Source organism: Sturnira hondurensis, unplaced genomic scaffold (genome assembly GCF_014824575.4).
Source record: "Sturnira hondurensis isolate 20B ecotype Veracruz unplaced genomic scaffold, ASM1482457v3 Scaffold0022215, whole genome shotgun sequence".
Lineage (NCBI taxonomy): Eukaryota > Metazoa > Chordata > Mammalia > Chiroptera > Phyllostomidae > Sturnira > Sturnira hondurensis.
This window is the reverse complement of record NW_028094846.1, coordinates 2,144,706-2,161,227: the sequence shown is the minus strand read 5'-3', so window position 1 is coordinate 2,161,227 and position 16,522 is coordinate 2,144,706. Positions and strand designations below refer to the sequence as shown.

Below are 16,522 nucleotides of genomic sequence, written 5' to 3'. Positions count from 1 at the left end.
CACCACTGCCCTGGGCCAGCCAAGGACTCTGTACCAAGCACCATGTAGAAAACACTCTAACAGGCAGCAAGGCCGTGAGGCCCGCAGTAGCCCCAGACAGAATTAAGCTGGTTTTTTCCAGCCAGAACCTCCCCCACTGTCTGAGCTGCAGGTTCGCTGTGCAAAACCAGGTGCAATGAGGCCCACCCTGCATTATCGCAGGTGCCCCAAGCGCTGGCTCAGCACCTTTGGTCACCCTGACCAGCCACAGCTGCTCCCAACCAAGTCCTGTTCTCCTGACATGCTCCCCATCGCCTTAGCAGCCGGGATGGGACTTCACAGTGACCTGCAGGGGGATCCCTGTCCTCTGCCAGTCAAGGCCTGTCCCATCGCGGCTCGGACCCCCATCCAGAAAGCCTCCAGGAGGTGAGAGGTGCTGTGGCCGACAGGTTGGATGGGAACTTGATTCTGGTGGCTTATAAAGGGGAAAATCTGGTCACGGCCACTCTCAGAAAACAGACCACTGCTTACCAGCTCTACGGGCACGGCGACCTGTCGTCGGGGGGCTCATGTCACTGAACGCGCGCCGTTGAAGGGCACATAGGTGGCGGCAATATCACGCTTTTCCTTCCTGAAGAAACGTAGGGAATGGATTTCTGAGTTTCCTGCCCGTCTGCGTGCTAGAAATGTCTTCCCTCACTCACAGTTACTGTGCTTTTGCAGGCGCCCTTCATGTGACTCTGGGAACGTGCCGCTCCCCAGGCCGCCCCACTGTGGCTGAGCGAGGGACAGGCCTTTTCCCCCCGGTCCCCCCCCCCAATAGCAGACACTTTCTGACCTCAGGGGGGTGACGTCCTGGTACCACGGACCATGAGGGGACCAGGGTGGTGTAACATATGACTTTGCACCACACAAGCAGGTGTAAGAGTTCGTAAGAAAACCGCCACAGCCTGCGCTCTCGTTTATCCACGTTTATTGTCGGGGTCAGCACCTACCTACCGGGGAGCGCGGCTACGTCTCCACGAGCATCAGTCTGGGGCCACCGCCGCCCCGCAGAGCAGCTGGTGGGGGCTGCCAGGCAGAGGTCGGAATGGAGTCCGTGGAAGCAGGTGCCTAGAGAGCCGGACCCGCGCCGGGCACCCTGCACGGGATGCGAGGTGTTGGCGGAACACGTCAGCAGCTGGACCCATTTTCTGCTCATCTCTGCCAGACCCCTGGGGCTCGAGGGCGGGCACCCAGCATCAGGCCTCACAAAGTCCCAAAGTCCTTTATGCTCCCAAAGCAAGTCGAACAGGACAGCAGCGGGGGACAGCCAGGAACACGAAAGATACCTTAAGTGGAAGTGGAGGGAATGGAAACTTCTGGAATGCCAAGTAGCTGGGTTCAGACGCCACTCGAGATGACGAAGCTCACAGTCCAGTTTGGGAAACAGTTCAAATATTGAAAGTTCCTCCGATACCAGAAACTAAGTGACACTTCCCCCCACGTGGAGGAAAACCGGTCTTAAAAAAGGACAGCGGTGGTTCACCGATAGGAAAATGAGTACCTGAGTAGAAATAGGTGTGTCAAGATGCCGAGAACCACGTTGCACACGCACGGGCAGGGTGCACGGGAAGAACAGCGGAGGCCTGTCCCCACAGCTGGCAGTGGGATGGCATTTCTAGCGATGGCTTTGTCTGGGAGGTTGTGGCCTGCCTTCTGCGGCGCGGGGAGCTTCGAAGGAATGTTTTAGTGACATTCGATCCACGTGGGGAGGCAAGTCGCTACAGTGTAAAAACTCGGAGGCCTCCCGCCTCTCCTGAGGGTGGCGGGTTCAAGGCTCGAAATGGCTGTGGCTGAAGGCCCACACCCTCTCCCCGCCCTCGTGAGAAAAACACTAAAGGAACAAAGGAAACAAACATCGGATGAGGTGAGGCGCCTGGTACCATGTGGACAGCGGACCACTTATGCTGACCTCTGAGAAACAGCGGCGCCGGTGTGCCAAGCACCACCCGGTCGTTAAACAGAATCGCAATGAAAAATGGGGCCATTCGACGAGGCCCGGAAAAAGTCTAGCTGCCAACCTGATCGGGAAGATAAATAAGACGGCACCGTTTGCGTTAACCTGGGTCTCCCCCACGAACCTACAGAAAAGCCACCCGCTGGCGTCCAGCCAGGACGTCTGAATTCCGTCGTCACTGGTGTCTCCTTTCTCTAAAACAGGAATTGGGTGAGGGGCACAGAGGACGTGTTACAGTGTGGCCTTCTCCGTGGTCGTGTCCCGCTGGGGACAGGCCGGCTCTGGCCCTGGAAGCCTTTTTAAAGGCGGAAGAAGACCATGACTTGAGGTTTTCTGCCCAGAAAGGGGGCCAGGGGCATGGAGTGGAGCCCACACGAGCTTTGTTGGTGTTGAGTGAACAGTCTCTTCTCCAGAAAATACCTCCGTTCATCATATTTACAGGTCTCTTCTGGTGGGCGCACGAGCCGCCCCTAGGAGAAATGGGCAGAAGCAGTTTCTTTTCCAAATCGGGTCTCTGATGAAATGAAGGGGCCCAGACGCTCGGCAGCCCACGGGCGTGGGGCCAGACGCCAGGGGAGCGCGGCGCTGTCCAGACGGGCCGCTCCCTCTGCACCCCCACTGCGGCGGTCTCCTCGTGGGCTTTCCTTCCCGACCGTCTCAAACACAGTGGCATGTGCTGGAAGACAGAGAGAAGCGAGGCGTCAGTGAACCTGGGACTTTAGACAGCGTCAGACTTTCCGCAAGGGTAGTTTTTCTATCCGTCAGATGTCCAATGACGAGAAGGGGCTGTTCAATGCCCGCCGGTCTCCTGGAGGCCCTGGAGGCCCTGTCTCGGGCTCTGACTCCTTGGTTTGGAAAGGGTCAGCTGCACCGAGCTGGGCCTCCCGACAAGCAGGGCCTCTGTGCACCGGGGGCAGCTAAGCATCACCCTCTCCGCCACTAAGCAGTGTCCGACCCAGTCCTCTGAAAGGCAGCAACAAGCTTGGAAATTAAAAACGCACAACAATGGTATCTAATGAGGAGAAAGAAAAGGTAAAGTGAGAAAGGGATCAAACTCGTCAGAAGTCACGGTGTGACCCCCAACGGTGGCAGTGAGTGCTGAGAGGGAAGGGAGGCCAGATCCAGGGGGGAAAGGGCAGGGAACAAAAAAAGCGACTTCGCGGTAAGAACTCCTTGGTCCTCTGCCCTTCTAGGGACCCCACAGTGGCATGGGGTTCAGCGACATGAGCTCGACGTGACTTGGGGGCAGGGGACTCGAGGTCCCTCTGGACAGCATGCAGGGGCGGCAAGACCTCGCTCGGCGTGTCCTTTGAAGGGAGAAGCCAAGAGACAGACACACCCGACCACACTTTAACAGGAAGCCGACTCAAGGCAGCTCGGCCCCCTGTCCAAGGAGGAGCAGCCTCTGCCTGCCAGACACTGTTTGGAGGGACAGGAAGGTGACATGAGTCTATCCTTTCTGGACGTGTCTCCTGCTGTCAGGGCTGTTTTCACTCAAGGTGTGTGTGTTGGGGGGGGGGGGGAGGTGGCGCCTGCTGTCCTCCCCAGGAGAACCCATGACCCCTCTTCCGCTTCAGCTGTTTCCTGTCTCGACTGGACTCCGGGCACCGCAGGCCAGTCCCCACCCCTCGCCTTTGCCCGCCAATCCTAGATGTGCGCCCTCCGCTGTTCTTCTGGCGCAAAGATGCAATTTTATAACACCTTCTTCCAGACGACCAAGGGCTGTGAGCAGTTACGCTCCTTGCTCTTTCCCCGCGAAGGTCACGCTGAAGAGCACGACGATGTTTTAAAACACTGGGAAAAGCCAGCGTGAGCGATACCCCCACTTCCCAGGTGGGACCACCCAGGCGGAGTGAGCCCCGAGTTCAGGGTCTGACAGCTTGTCTGCTCCAGGAGGATCACCCCGATTCTTAACAGGAACAAAATGTGGGCTTTTCCGACAAAATCGCGTTAACCCAGCAGGCAGACCACGCTCCTTCAGGGCCGGGTAATTTCGGCAGCGCAGCGCCAATGTGAAAGACCCCGGCCATGGTCCCCTTGCTGGTGTTACGTTAACATTCACGAGTGCCCCAGGTCTGGGCCACCGAGCAAAGCACACACGAGAGTTTCCCAGGAAGGAGCCGACCCCGATCGCCGGTCACCACCTGCAGCACAGCACATGGGCCCCCGAGGTCTGGCACAGACAGGAAAACAGCAGCAAGGCCAAAGGCACCTGCGGAACACAAGGGGCACCCACCCCCGACGCTCACCTCAGCCATGTGGGCGTTCAGCGGCTCTCTGCTCTGCTCTCCACGGGCATCTCCCCGCCGCCCGGCAGCTCGCCCTCGATCTCCCACAGGACGTCGTCTTCGTCCTCCAGCTCGCTCGAGATGTGGCACTTCCTGAAGCCCTGGACGATGGACTCGCTGGAGATGCTGTTCCACGCCACCATGACCCACTCCAGGAAGAGGCCGAGGGGCGGCTTCTTGGCGTTGCCCGTGGGGCTGAGCGCCAGGTTCCCCGCCAGCAGCCAGTTGGAGTACTGGGCGCGCACGCTGTCGTTGAGCGGCTTGTACACCACCACGTCCAGCACCTGCAGCTGCGAGGTCAGGCCCCCCGGGATGATGACCATGTCGGTGTCCATGCTCTCCATGGAGCTCTTCACCGCGTCAGTGGCGTGGCCCCGGAAGCCGTTCAGGATCAGCAGGCCGCGCTGCCTGGGCACGGCGCCCGCCCGCCGCCGCCACACCACCTGCAGCCAGTCCTGCATCAAGTCCTCCGTCATCCAGCCGTAGCGGTGGCAGCGGATCTCCATGCCGCTGGGGAACTTCCCGGGCGGGATGTACGTGCCCCTCAGGATGATGTAGGGGGGCAGCTTGCGGCCGTCGGCCAGGACGCCCAGCATGGCCGTGATCTTCAGCTTCTCCCGGCCCGGCGTCTTGACCAGCACGGGCTTCTCCCCCTGGTTGTCCACCGTCACCCGGGACGGCACCTCCAAGCAGATGGGCGTCTCGTCCGCGTTCCCCATCTGCGCCACCTGGTAGCCATGCGCCCTGCGCAGCGCCAGCACGCTGCGCTGGTAGGTGACGAGCTTCTCGGTCAGGTCCTCGGGCAGCGGCTGGGGCACCGGCACCTTGTGCCGCAGGGACAGGTCGTACCTCCGCATCATCCTCCGGCACCAGCCCAGGCTGGCCTTGAAGCCTTTCTCCGGGATGTTCATCTCCTGGGCGATCTCCAGGGCCTTCAGCTGCATGGCCTCCCTGGTGATGGGGTCCCCTTTGGCCTGCATGTAGCGCACGTACTCCGCCACGCGCTGGTCCACCAGGGCGAAGCGCCCGTTCTTGGGGCCCCGGAAGGCCCGCCGCATGGCGTGCGCGTTCTGCAGCTGCGGCTTGACCTTACGCCAGTCGCGCACGTTCTTCTCCAGCACGCCGAACTGCTTGGCCGCCTGGCAGTTGTTGGTGCTCTCGGCGAACTCCACCACCGTCAGCTTGAAGCCCGCGTCGTAGCTGCGGCGCATGCCCCGGCTGAACTGGAACCTGGCGGCCAGCTCGTCGGCCGAGAGGTCGTACCCCGGGAAGCCCACGGCCATGTAGAAGGGGTACCCCTCGCCCCACTCGGGCAGGTCGGCGATGTCCCGAGGCAGGCGGAGGCCAAAGCCGTCCAGGGGTGGCGGCGGCGGCGGGGGGAACAGGGACACAGTGTGCACGGGGCCGGCCCAGTCTGGGGGCTTGACGTCTGGGTCTTCGTGTTCTGGGGGACAAACAGGGAGGGGCGGGGACAGCGCCGGTAAGTACAGTCTGGCCCGTTCCCTGACTTTGTGGGTGGGACCGCCAAGAACACCTCCCCCGGAGGTCCCCCAGAGCTGTCACCTTCGTAAAGGATGCCACCCCCCAGCGCATCACCACCCCTGCTTTGCAGAGGAGGTGACAAGTTAGGGGCATCGAGGGGGCGGAGCTAGACAGGGGCAGAGCTCAGTCACGTCGGACTCTGGGGCCGCGTCTGGGTCACACTCTCGGGTGGACGAGAAGCGAAATATAACCCACAGTACCGTCCGCAGTACAGAATGCGGCTGAGTCCTGGGTGAACCACGCCTTGCACACCAGTGCGTGCGAGACCTGGGTTTCACCGTGTTTACAGCAGGGAGGGGGTCACAGAGACCGACTACGATTCCGGGAAATGACCACTTCTCACCCAAAGTAAGATGTCACCAGCTGCGAGATGCGCCCTGAGTTTGAGGCGCTCTCAGTTTCAGGGAGGTGGCGAGGATGTGGGTCTTAGAATAAACATGATGTGGCATCTACAACCCTTCCTTCCCACAGAAGGAAGGCAAGTGAAGCCAGCCTGGCGCGGGCGGGGCCCGATGCCTCACCAGCCTCTGCTGGCTTCCTCGGGCTCTCACTTTGACACGTCTTCCCCACAGTGGACAGAGGAAGACACGGAGCCTCAGAGAGGTCAAGGAAGTCGCCCGACGCCACACAGCACTGGAAAGGAGGTTTGTAAACTCCAAAGCCCCAAATCTTCCTGCCCCCCTCTCACACGCCCCACAGAACAAACATGGAAACGTAAATCCCTGCCTCATGAAGCCCACGTGTGACGGGGGCTGGAACCGGGTAGTCGTGGTACCTGCGAAGCTTCCTCCCTGGAGCTGCCACGGGTCTGAACTCTGAGGCTCCTCCTCCCCATCCAGCCGAGAGATCATGTCCGGCTTCGGGAACGGGAACTCTGTCCAGAGGAAGTAACACAGGTTCCGAGCACCGCCAAAGCCAGTCCTTTAGGGCACCCACCCCCACCCCGTCCTCTCACTGTGGAGATTCACCAAAGACGGGGAAAGGGGCTCGGGATCCTTATAGAGAATGTCTGATGGGAAACAGGCCTCTCCAAGGAGTTCACGGCTCTCTGCTAACGAGGGCTGGACCTGGCGGCCACAAAAACAGTGGCCTTTAGCAGCCAGCGATCTAGCGAGCCTTCGACTGGGCGGTCCCCGCAGTTACATTCTGGCAGCCTGGCGATCCAGCCTGGAGCGGGGTGTGTCCCCTGCTCCCCAGGGGTGTGTCCCCAAGCTTCTGAGGCTGGCAGGAGTTACAACGAGGCCCAGACCCATGCCGACATCTCTGAGGTGATGTCTGGTGATGGGGACACCTGGGTGGAATGAGGACTGTCCTGAGAGCAGCACAGGTCACTGAGTAGAAGGACACAACACTCGTACCCCTGCCTGAGTATAACACAGGGAGTTAAACGGGCATAGAGGCCAAGTTCAGGAGACGGGGATGTGGGTTCCGCCACCCAGGGGACATGGCGCCCTGCCCATTCTCTGGGCCCAGAGCCTCCAGGAGACGGGGACAGGAAGCCTCACCCAGGGACAGCACGGTCTCGTAGTTCATCCTCATGACCTCCCGGTACAGGGCCTTCTGCGGCTCGGTCAGCACGTCCCACTCCTCGTCCGAGAAATAGATGGCCACCTCATCGAAGAGGGCCGGCACCTGGGACAGAGCGGGCCTTTCTCAGGGGCTAATGGGGGTGTGCAGGCAGGCGGCTCGAACCTTCGTCTCTGCGGGAGGGGCCTTGCCCCGGGGAATCGTCTGTGAGGCCGCAGAGGTGAAAGAGGACCGGAGCCCAAGGCCCCGTGCCCTGCGGGCTTACCACCCCCACTGGCTCCCAGGCAGGGACCGCAGCACCTCGGGGGAAAAGCCCCCAGTCACACACACACACACACACACACACCAGGAATTGGTAACCCTCCCTCACTCCGGAGCCAGACTCGGTCACACCCAGCTCCCCCTCGAGAAGGGGCCCCACACCCCCACATCCTGGCCCACTCTCTCCCTCGGTCACGACCCTCGGCCGGGGCTGGGTTTGGTGTAAATTTGATAAATCCCTGCCCTGCCTGGACCTCAGAGGTTCCCTGGCACTCATCTGAATTTCTCACTGGCCCTCATGTTGGACCCTGAACCCAAGGCAGCCAAACAAGGTGCCAGCCACCGCAGGGTGACCAGCCTGTCCCAGATGCACGAGCAGGAGGACAAAGGGTTGTGTGTAAGAACATTCCAGAGCACACTCATCAGACAAGACCCAGGCACAGAAGCCCTAAGCACAGAGGGACACCCAGCAGCTAAAGGCGGCCACGCCACTCACACCAACCTCCTCTTGTTTATTCAACTGTTTGCTTTTCTTTTGACTCCGTTGTTTGCCTTGTGATCACTAAAGGTCCTCCAAAGGTCACCGCATTTGGCGGCGAGGAACCACGGGGCCCCTTCTTTCAGGCCGGCTCCTCCGATTGCTGCTTCCAAAGCTGTTCCCAGGCTCATCTCGGGCCCAGGTGGTGACAAGGATGACATTCTCACCAGCTTAGAAAATGAGCTACGCGAGCAACCGACCACTGCCCCTGGCACCTGGTCATCAGTCATTCATGCGTGGACCTTTCCTCCTCGCCCCCAGTCCACGTACCCCCGCCCCACCCCCCAGCTCCAACACGCAGGGAGCACCCCAGGAGCTCACTCTCTGTCCCCGCAACCACTGCAATTCATCAAGGAGGAAACAGGCTCAGAGAGGGCTTCTTTCTGGCCAAGGACACACAGCCAAGACAGGGGGCCGGGCACTGTCGGACCCCCAGACCCCAGTCCTGCAGAGCCCAGCGGCCTCCTCGTGGCCAGGCTTCCACTGTCCCCTACCTCCAAGCCCAACTGTGCCCCAGCAACCTGGCCTATGCCCTCTGTGCCCCCACACACGTCTTCAGCTCTGGGAGGTCCCCTGTTCCCCGCCCTGAGTCTGGGACTCAGCCCAGATGTCCTGTTCCCCGCCGTGCCCAGGCTCACCTCTGCGGTGGCACTTAGCACACTGAACATCCTCTCACCCACCAGAGAGAACTGGACCTTGTGTCCACCTCTCCCACCAGGACACCAGCTCACTGAGGGCGGAGCCTGGGCTCCTCACCTCAACACCTTATTAGCTAAACTCTCAGTCTCCCTTCTCTCACTGCACCTGCACTAATCTCAACTGACAGTGATGTTTTATGCAACACCGGAGCCAGCCTAGACTTTGGAGTAAAAGTGGACAAAACTCCCTGCGTGTGATATCCTGGGAGGGCCACACGGCTGGGTCTCCCGCTGCCCTGAGACTTCATCCACATGGACCTCTGGCCCGCAGTGTCCCCGAGTGTCCCCAAGCCCCGCCCCCACGTCCCCGCCCCTTCCAGGCTTTTCCAAGACTCCATGTGGCCTGTGCTCTCCCGAGGAAATTCCAGATCTGGGTTGTACCTATTTATAGTCCCTTCCCTTCTCGGATAACAGGGGACCCAGAGTTGGCTGTCCTGCCATTTCAGAGGGGTGGTCCATTCGGGGACGCAGGGGCTCTGGGCAAGGTGACGTCCATCCATCCGGGCGCCTGCGCAGTGAGGCAGCAGCCAGACGCTGGTGCCCGAGCTGCAGAGCAGCGTCACACAAGCCCATGTTACCCTCCAGGGCCACACAGAGCACGGCTCAGTCAGTTCCCTCACAGCTGCCCTCGGTGACAGTCACCAAGCCCAGCTCCCGCCAGGCCCTGCTGTGTTGGCCCTCCCTCCCTCCACAGAGGCCTTTTATCCGGCCGAGCACAACGGAGGCAGACAGGGCCAGCCCTGGGCAAGACTCAGACGCCGGGCAGCCCAGCGCGCGGTCCACCTTGGCCACCCTTCCTGGCCTCGCCCCCTCCCTCCACTCCGGCCCAGGCCCGCCAGAGGCTCTTCCTGCAGCCTTGCGGCCCAGCAGCCAGCACCCCAGGGCTTATCCGCAGGACCAGCGCCCCCAGCGCCCAGGCACACTGGCCGGCCGCTCGGGGGAGGCAGCTGCGGAGATGCGGCAGGCTCCTCCCCCGGGGACAGAAAGCTCCGGCTCCGCCCTGCACACCGCGCCCTCCGGGCCCGGCCCCGCCCACTTCTCACTCCTCTTCCCGCCTGGATCTCAGGTTTCTCAGGTTTCGGCTCAGGTTCTGGCTCCCTGACCTGCCCTGATCACTGCCCTCGAGGCTTCCACTGGGCCCTTCCCCTGCGCCCTCCGCCAGGTCTTGTCGGAAGCCTGGGTGACAGGCTCTCTCCTCACCCGACCTTGCGTCAGGATGCCCCCAGACCTCTTCCTGGTGAGGTCCCCTCCTGTCCTCAGCCTGCCCGATTTTCATGCCCTAGAGCAGGGCCTTTGCGCTTGGGCACAACTGGCATTTCTGCCCAGACGGTTCTCTGTTGCGGGTTGTGCTGGGCCCTGAAGATGCTCGGTAATGACCCGCGCCTCTACCCAGAAGATGCTGCCAACAGGCTCTTCCACTCCCCAACCACCCCCCGCCCCAGGCACAACCACAGAGGTTCCCAGGAGCGGAGGTGGCTGGGGGCAGGGCTGCCCGCGGATTGGGCCAGGCCCAGGCTTGCCTTCTCTGGCAAGCCTCCTGAGCCCTCAGCCCTGCAGCCAGAGTGCACCTCCTACCCCAGGAACTGGCTGCCAGCGCAACACCCCGAACGACGCCCTCTGCTGGCGTCCGTCTTCCTCACCTGACCTGCAACTCCACCACCGGGGAGGTCTTGTCAACAGCACCCAGCACTGTGCCATTTCCCTCCTCCTTCCCCAGGCAGCAGTCTTCACCCTGTACCCTTCTCGCTAGCCTCGGGCACCCACTTTCCTGCACCTGTCTCCAAGGTCCGCCATTCTGAAACCCATATAAGCTGGGCGGGCTGATTTGGCCTCAAAGCCCAGGGCTCCTGCGGCTCGAGGTCCTGCTCTGAGCTCCACTGGTCCTCCTGGGTGTCCCCAGCTGCAGGGGATCAGAGCCAGGAGGAGCACAGGTGGGCAACAAACACGGAAGAGGCAGGCACAGGTGCAGCCTCCACCGCTGGGCCCACGAACCACAGCCTGGGGTAAGGCTGCATTTTTGGTCCACGTGGTTGAGAAAGGACACAGGTGCCGCAGCACCCATAACCCGGAAGGGTCTGGCTCAGGAGGCGTTTAAAGACCAATCGGCCAGAACGTGTCGCCTCGGGGCAAAGGATCAGCTCCCTGCTCCCTCAGGTGGGAAGTACTCTCTGACTACTGACGTCACAGACCCCACAGGAGGGGACGAAGCTGATGATGCCCAGAAGCAAAGGAACGCCAGCTTGTTGCTACCGAAAATATTTACCGTTCACCGTGAATAGTTAGACTGATTTATAACTGTCCGTCTGTCTGGGGGTGCTCCACACTCCCAGCTGCCACCCCCCAGCCCCTCCTCTGCCCAGGCCTGGGGGGAGCGCAGCCTTCCCCACGCCAGCCCCGGGAAGCCAGGTCTTGTCGGAAGCCTGGGTGACAGGCTCTGTCCTCACCCGACCTTGCGTCAGGATGCCCCCAGCCCTCTTCCTGGTGAGGTCCCCTCCTGTCCTCAGCCTGCCCCGTTCAGTTTTAGCAAGAATCCTGCTAAGTCAGTTTAGAGGCCCCACCCAACCCTGGATACCCGAGCACCCTGGGCTGCCTTCAGCAAGAACCCCCCCACCCAGGTACTTTTTCCTTCACGGACCCCCCACGCTGCCTCCTGGCTCTAAGACTCCACTTGTCGTTACTGTGTCCTGGGTGCAGCCAGATCCCTGTCCCCTGCTGTGACACCCTGACACCTTCCTCACTGCCTAACCAAAGTCAGAGCACCTTCTCTCCAATGTAAGACCGCAAACGCTCAGTGGTGCCAACCAAGTGGCTGGCCCTGAGCGGGGTGCAGGGTCCAGGAAAGGCTGGGCCCGGCCTCCTGGGTGGGCAGGTGGGCTGCTCAGGTAACCGGCTCAGTTCCCACAGCACCTTTTAAAGCCCCAGCACGTAAACACTTGAGTGGGGCTGGGCTATTTTTACTTCCTGAGTCTGAGCAGGGGCTGGAGGGGTGGGGCTTCAGGCAAAGCCCGGCTGCCGGGCCCTGCTGCTCAGCTGCATGGCCCCCCACACCTTGACTTACCCACGCGCTCTCGGAGCAGATGCGGACCTTCTGCGTGTCTGTGGGACCATCCTCCAGTTCCGGGCTCTGAATCTCTTCTTCCCCTTCCTCCACTTTCAGGGTCAGGTTCAGAGGGAAGGCTGTGGGTTCCATGTCTGCAAGCAGGATGCGTTTGGAGAAATCAGACTGCTATGAGCTCTTCCAGACCTGAAGGGGTGGGGATTGGGGGGGGGGGGTCTGCCTACACAACCTCTTAGCTCCAGCTCTGCTGGCTGGGATGAAGGCAGGGGACAGTCAGGCCCAGAGGAAGCCTGGCAGGCACCAGGAGGCTCGAAGGGTGCCTTCCAGGGTGCCTTCCTTACACCTTTAATTAAGGTGTAAGGAAGGGCTGCAGGCAGAGAATGTACCTAGCGACCTTCAAGTATTTAAAAAGCTCCCCGGGCTCTGGTGGGGCAGCTCAGTTGGTCAAAGCGTCCTCCCCGCACACAAGGGTTACGGGTTCCATCCCCAGTCAGGGCACATGCAAGGCTCAACCAATGGAAGCACAAATGACTGGAGCCACAAATCGATGCTTCGCTCTGTCTCTCGCCCTTCCTCTCCCTCTCTAAAATCAATTAAGTAAAAGATTTAAAAAGCGCTCTGTGTGGAGACCAGACCGGCTCTGTAGAGATCCCAGGGCACACTCGGGGTGAGCAAACATCCCGGAAGACCGCAGGGAAAGGCAGGATGCCCCCGGCCAGCGCCGCCCAAACCTGGCCGCGGTCCAGAGGGCGGTCGGCTTCCAATCGCCGAAGGCGTCGGAGCGCAGACAGGCCGCTCACGCACCAGGGGGCGGTTTGGCTCAGAACCGCCACCCCTCCGAAAACGGTCATTCTGGAGCCAGCGACTCATAGCGAGGGGTGACGCCGGGACACCCGACAGGGTGCGCCAACCTGCAGCGGCCCGGCCCCGGGGAGCTGCCTCGCCGTCGCTGGGCGCCAGTGCCCTCTCCTGCGGAGCGGGGAGGCCGGCACAGAGGGACGCGCTCCTGTCCTCTGGGGGCAGGCAGTCACTAGGTGCGCAGTGAGGGCGCGTCTCCGGGCGGCGTCCTCCCCGGCGGCCGGAGAAAACACGGCTCTCGAGTTCAAAGTCGGCTTCTTCCACATTTCCGGAAAGGACGCGCGAAGGCGGCAGGGAAGGGTCTGGGCGCGCGAAACAGGCTTCAGATCCGAGAGCCGGGGCCCCAACTTGGCCGTGGCCTCCCCGCCGGCTCCCCGGCAGCGGGTCGGGGATGGGAGGCGGGGTGCCCGCGGCCTGGCCGCCGGCCGCCGCCCGCACCCGGGGCCGCTCCGGTTCCTCCAGCCATCTTGTCCCAGTTCCCTTCTCCGCGGCCCCCGCGCAGCCGACCGGGTCCGGCCCGCGCACCTGCCGAGCGCCGGCGCCGCCCGCCTCCCGCCGGCCCGCAACAAAGGCGGCGACCGTGCAGCTGCGGCCCCGGCCCCCGCCCCGCCGCCTGGCCCCGGGAGGGTCCCCGCCTCCCCGCCCCACGCGCGCGCTCGGCGCCGCCGCGCGCACTCACCTCCGGGCCGACTGCCGGGGCGCAGGCCGGGGCGCGAGGGGCGCGGAGAGCTCCGGCCCGGCTGTCACAGCGCCATCCCGGCCGTCTCTCCGGCGGCCCGAGCGCGCGGCCCCTCGGGAGGGAGCGCGAGGACACGTGGTGGGAGAGGGAGGGTCCGGCCGCGAGCTGAGGGTGTTGGGAGGCGAGGGGCGGAGCGCGCTGATGTCACCAGGCGCTGCGTCCGGGGACGCGCCCGCTCCCACCCTCGTCCCGTGGCTTCCGGCCACCCCGCGCGCCCCTCCCGCCCCGCGCGTCCGGGTGCATTCGGCCTCCTGTGGGCTGCGCGCGACCTCCGGTGGAGGCGGCAGGAACCGACCGAGTCTGCGTTTTAACGAGTGTGACCGGGTGCACACGCCCCTGTGCTCCTGGGCACTCACCCGTGGTTGGCACCCTGGCACCCTCTTCTGCTTCAAGAAATGCGCGGTGCAGAGCAGCCCAGCGAGGGGCTGTGGGGGCGGGTGGGGTGCGTGTGCGCAGTGTTTGGGGACGCTCCCGCTGTATCCTGACAGACACGTGTGCAGAACTTGCTAATATACGGGGAGAAGGAACTTCCTGGTGTGTGCAGTGGTTGCCTGTTAAACCCCAGATGTGGAATCTCGGTGACGGAGGAAGTGTCTAAAAGGATTCTCCCCGAGATGTTAAAAATGTTTTTTTCCTGTGGACAGGACAACTAAAGTGGGTGGAGAAGCCCGAAGCCCTTCTCCTTCCAGAACGAGCTTCTGGACCTGGGTTTCGCGTTGGGAACGCGTTGGGGGTAAAAATTATTCTGACACTTGTCAAAACGGAAAGGAAGACTTTTCCGGGGATTATTGAGGCAGGCGTCCGCCCAGGCTATCGAAAATGGGGGAGAGCCACCCACTCAGTTCGGGACTACGCGAAGTCGCGTCGGGGAGTTACGGCCCAACGGAGTGAGGGGTCAGCCGGTGAGAGTTTACCGAGGGGAGGCGCGAGGGTTGCCGGATTCTCGCTGAACCGATTTAACAGGATTCTTGCAGGTGGCGGGCGAGATCGATCAGACAGATAGGCGTGCGTAGGGGCGTCTCTGGGGTGACTCAGCGAGATTCTTGCCAAATCCAGGCTGGGTCGGTCAAGGGCAGGAGGGTTCCGCTGCAGGGCGCCCAAGGTAGAGGCCTGGTGGAGGAAAGTTCGGGGGCGCCTGACTGCGTTTGGTGAAGGTGACAGATTGGTCTGACTCTTCAGAAGGGACCCTCCTGAATTCTGGACTCTGAACCCTCCTCCCCATGGGCTCAGCCATGGTCTTGGGACACCCACCCACCCCCTTTGTGCAAGTCTGTAACTGTCAACAAGGAGGGACAGAGGGCCGGAGCGGGGACAAGACACTGAACACACCCCCCTGTACGTGGCTTTGTTAAGTCGGGTCCCTGGTCTCTGCCTGGGCGTCCTCATCTTGAACCGCCGAGTCGACCAGATGTCCAATGTCGGAGCACCGCCTCTGCCGAGTCACTGAGATTCTAGGCTCAATGAGATCAGACTTCATCTTCGTTTGAACAGGGAGTGACTGGCGCCAGCCCTCGAGGGAGTCCGGTAGGATGCCTTTCTGTGGGTGGGTGGTTAATAAATAAATACGAGAACACGCAAGAAATCGACCTCTTGGTTCTTTATTGGAGCTGACGGCCTGACTCCATCTCCCCTGCCCTTGAATCCAGCCACAGGGGTGGCCGCCATCGCTGTGCTCCTCGCGGACTGCGCCAGGCTAACACACTGGCCCTGGCCCTTCGCGCCCCGGGGGTAGCACACCCTGCTCTCGGGCAGCACCTTCGGCTGAGGTCTCAGGTGTGCAGGGTGTGTGCGCTTCCGTGACCCTTCACTTGGCCCGGCCACGCGACACGCGTGCTTTGGCCAGTGGATGTGAGTGGAAGTGACCACGCGTGAATCCTCAGCACGGGTCATAAAAGGTCTCACCTGTTTCCACGTGCACCCCTGGGAGCTTTTGTCCTCTGCCCTGACCAAAACATGCCCAGGTAGTCAGCCTTTCCAGCCTGCAGAGGGAGCGAGAAAGGGAGGGCGTGCTGAGGGCGCCCTCTGATGGCCACTCCAGGTAGGGTCAGGGCTCTGAACAAAGGCCTGGTGTCCAGGGAAGGGTCTCAGTCCCAGAATTGCTCCCCGGATACTGTGAAAAATTGCAATGATCAACTAGGAAGCAAGCTCTGGAAGAATTCCTTCTCCATGCTTGTTCCTTCTGGGAACATCACCAGAAAAAAAATAAAATACTCTGACGATTTTGGAAATGCAGGTGGGACTATTAGAAATGATTAGAATCCTTTCTGTAAAAACAGGTATTATTCACATTACAAAGATCCTGGGCTTTGAGATGAGACACTGGATCAGGTCTGTCACTGATCCATTCTTTGACCTTGGGGGAATGACCCCTCCCTTCTCCAAGCCTCACTTTCTCCTTCCTTGAAGAGTGAGCCGTGGGGCAAGGACGCCCCCCAGCAGACATTGGGAGAAGTGAAAAAGGCGGGTAGGGTGGACGCAGAGACCCGAGGAGCCTGACAGAAACCGACAGAAGACCGCCTCCACGGAAAGCTACATTCCACTTAAAATATCGCTACTTTGTTAACTACTTTGTAGATCTGTTCCGGACTCTCGCTACTTTTTAGAAATGTATCAATTATGCGACATGCGTGAACTTGCCCTTAAAAGTAGCTGCCTACTCAATTGCACAGCCACCAGGAGAAAAGGCGCCCTCCTGCCAAGAGGGAAAGTTTCCCTTCCTGGGACATGAGTCAGAAGGAGGCAAGCAAAGGCTAAAGCCCTTCTTTAATCCCTGAGGACCTGCTTCCCACCAACGTCTGAGCTCGGCAGGAACTTGAGGGAAGGTAGTGGGTATACCTCAGCCTGTCCTGCGGGGGCCTGGCAATCTATGGAAGGCATCAGAGGTTGGTGCGCCCTGAGGGAGGGGGAGCCGAAAGGATGTTGCAAGAGCCGCCTAGAGAAAGAGGCCGTCTGTGGGATAATTACATTTATAATTCATGGAGACGTCAGGACAGCTACAACCTGGTGAAAGCTTAACGACGCTATTGTTAGCTCAT

The 16,522-nt window shown here is 61.3% G+C and overlaps 1 protein-coding gene across 3 annotated transcripts; it reads right to left on the bottom strand.

Annotated features, from left to right (window-relative positions):
* Positions 1–935: 935 nt before the first annotated feature.
* Positions 936–13,617, bottom strand: POGK (pogo transposable element derived with KRAB domain). Of its 3 annotated transcripts, none has more exons than XM_037034996.1 (6): positions 13,428–13,617; positions 11,891–12,024; positions 7,314–7,440; positions 6,584–6,682; positions 4,228–5,710; positions 936–2,654 (listed from the first exon to the last, which is right to left on the bottom strand). In XM_037034996.1, the coding sequence occupies exons 2-5, from the start codon at positions 12,020–12,022 to the stop codon at positions 4,245–4,247; spliced, it is 1,824 nt and encodes a 607-aa protein (XP_036890891.1). In that variant the 5' UTR covers positions 12,023–12,024; positions 13,428–13,617; the 3' UTR covers positions 936–2,654; positions 4,228–4,244. The 3 variants fall into 3 exon arrangements, with proteins under 3 accessions (XP_036890891.1, XP_036890893.1, XP_036890890.1); XM_037034998.1 differs by lacking the exon at positions 13,428–13,617 and adding an exon at positions 12,802–13,292; XM_037034995.1 differs by lacking the exon at positions 13,428–13,617 and adding an exon at positions 12,622–12,787.
* Between the last annotated feature and the right edge of the window lie 2,905 nt (positions 13,618–16,522).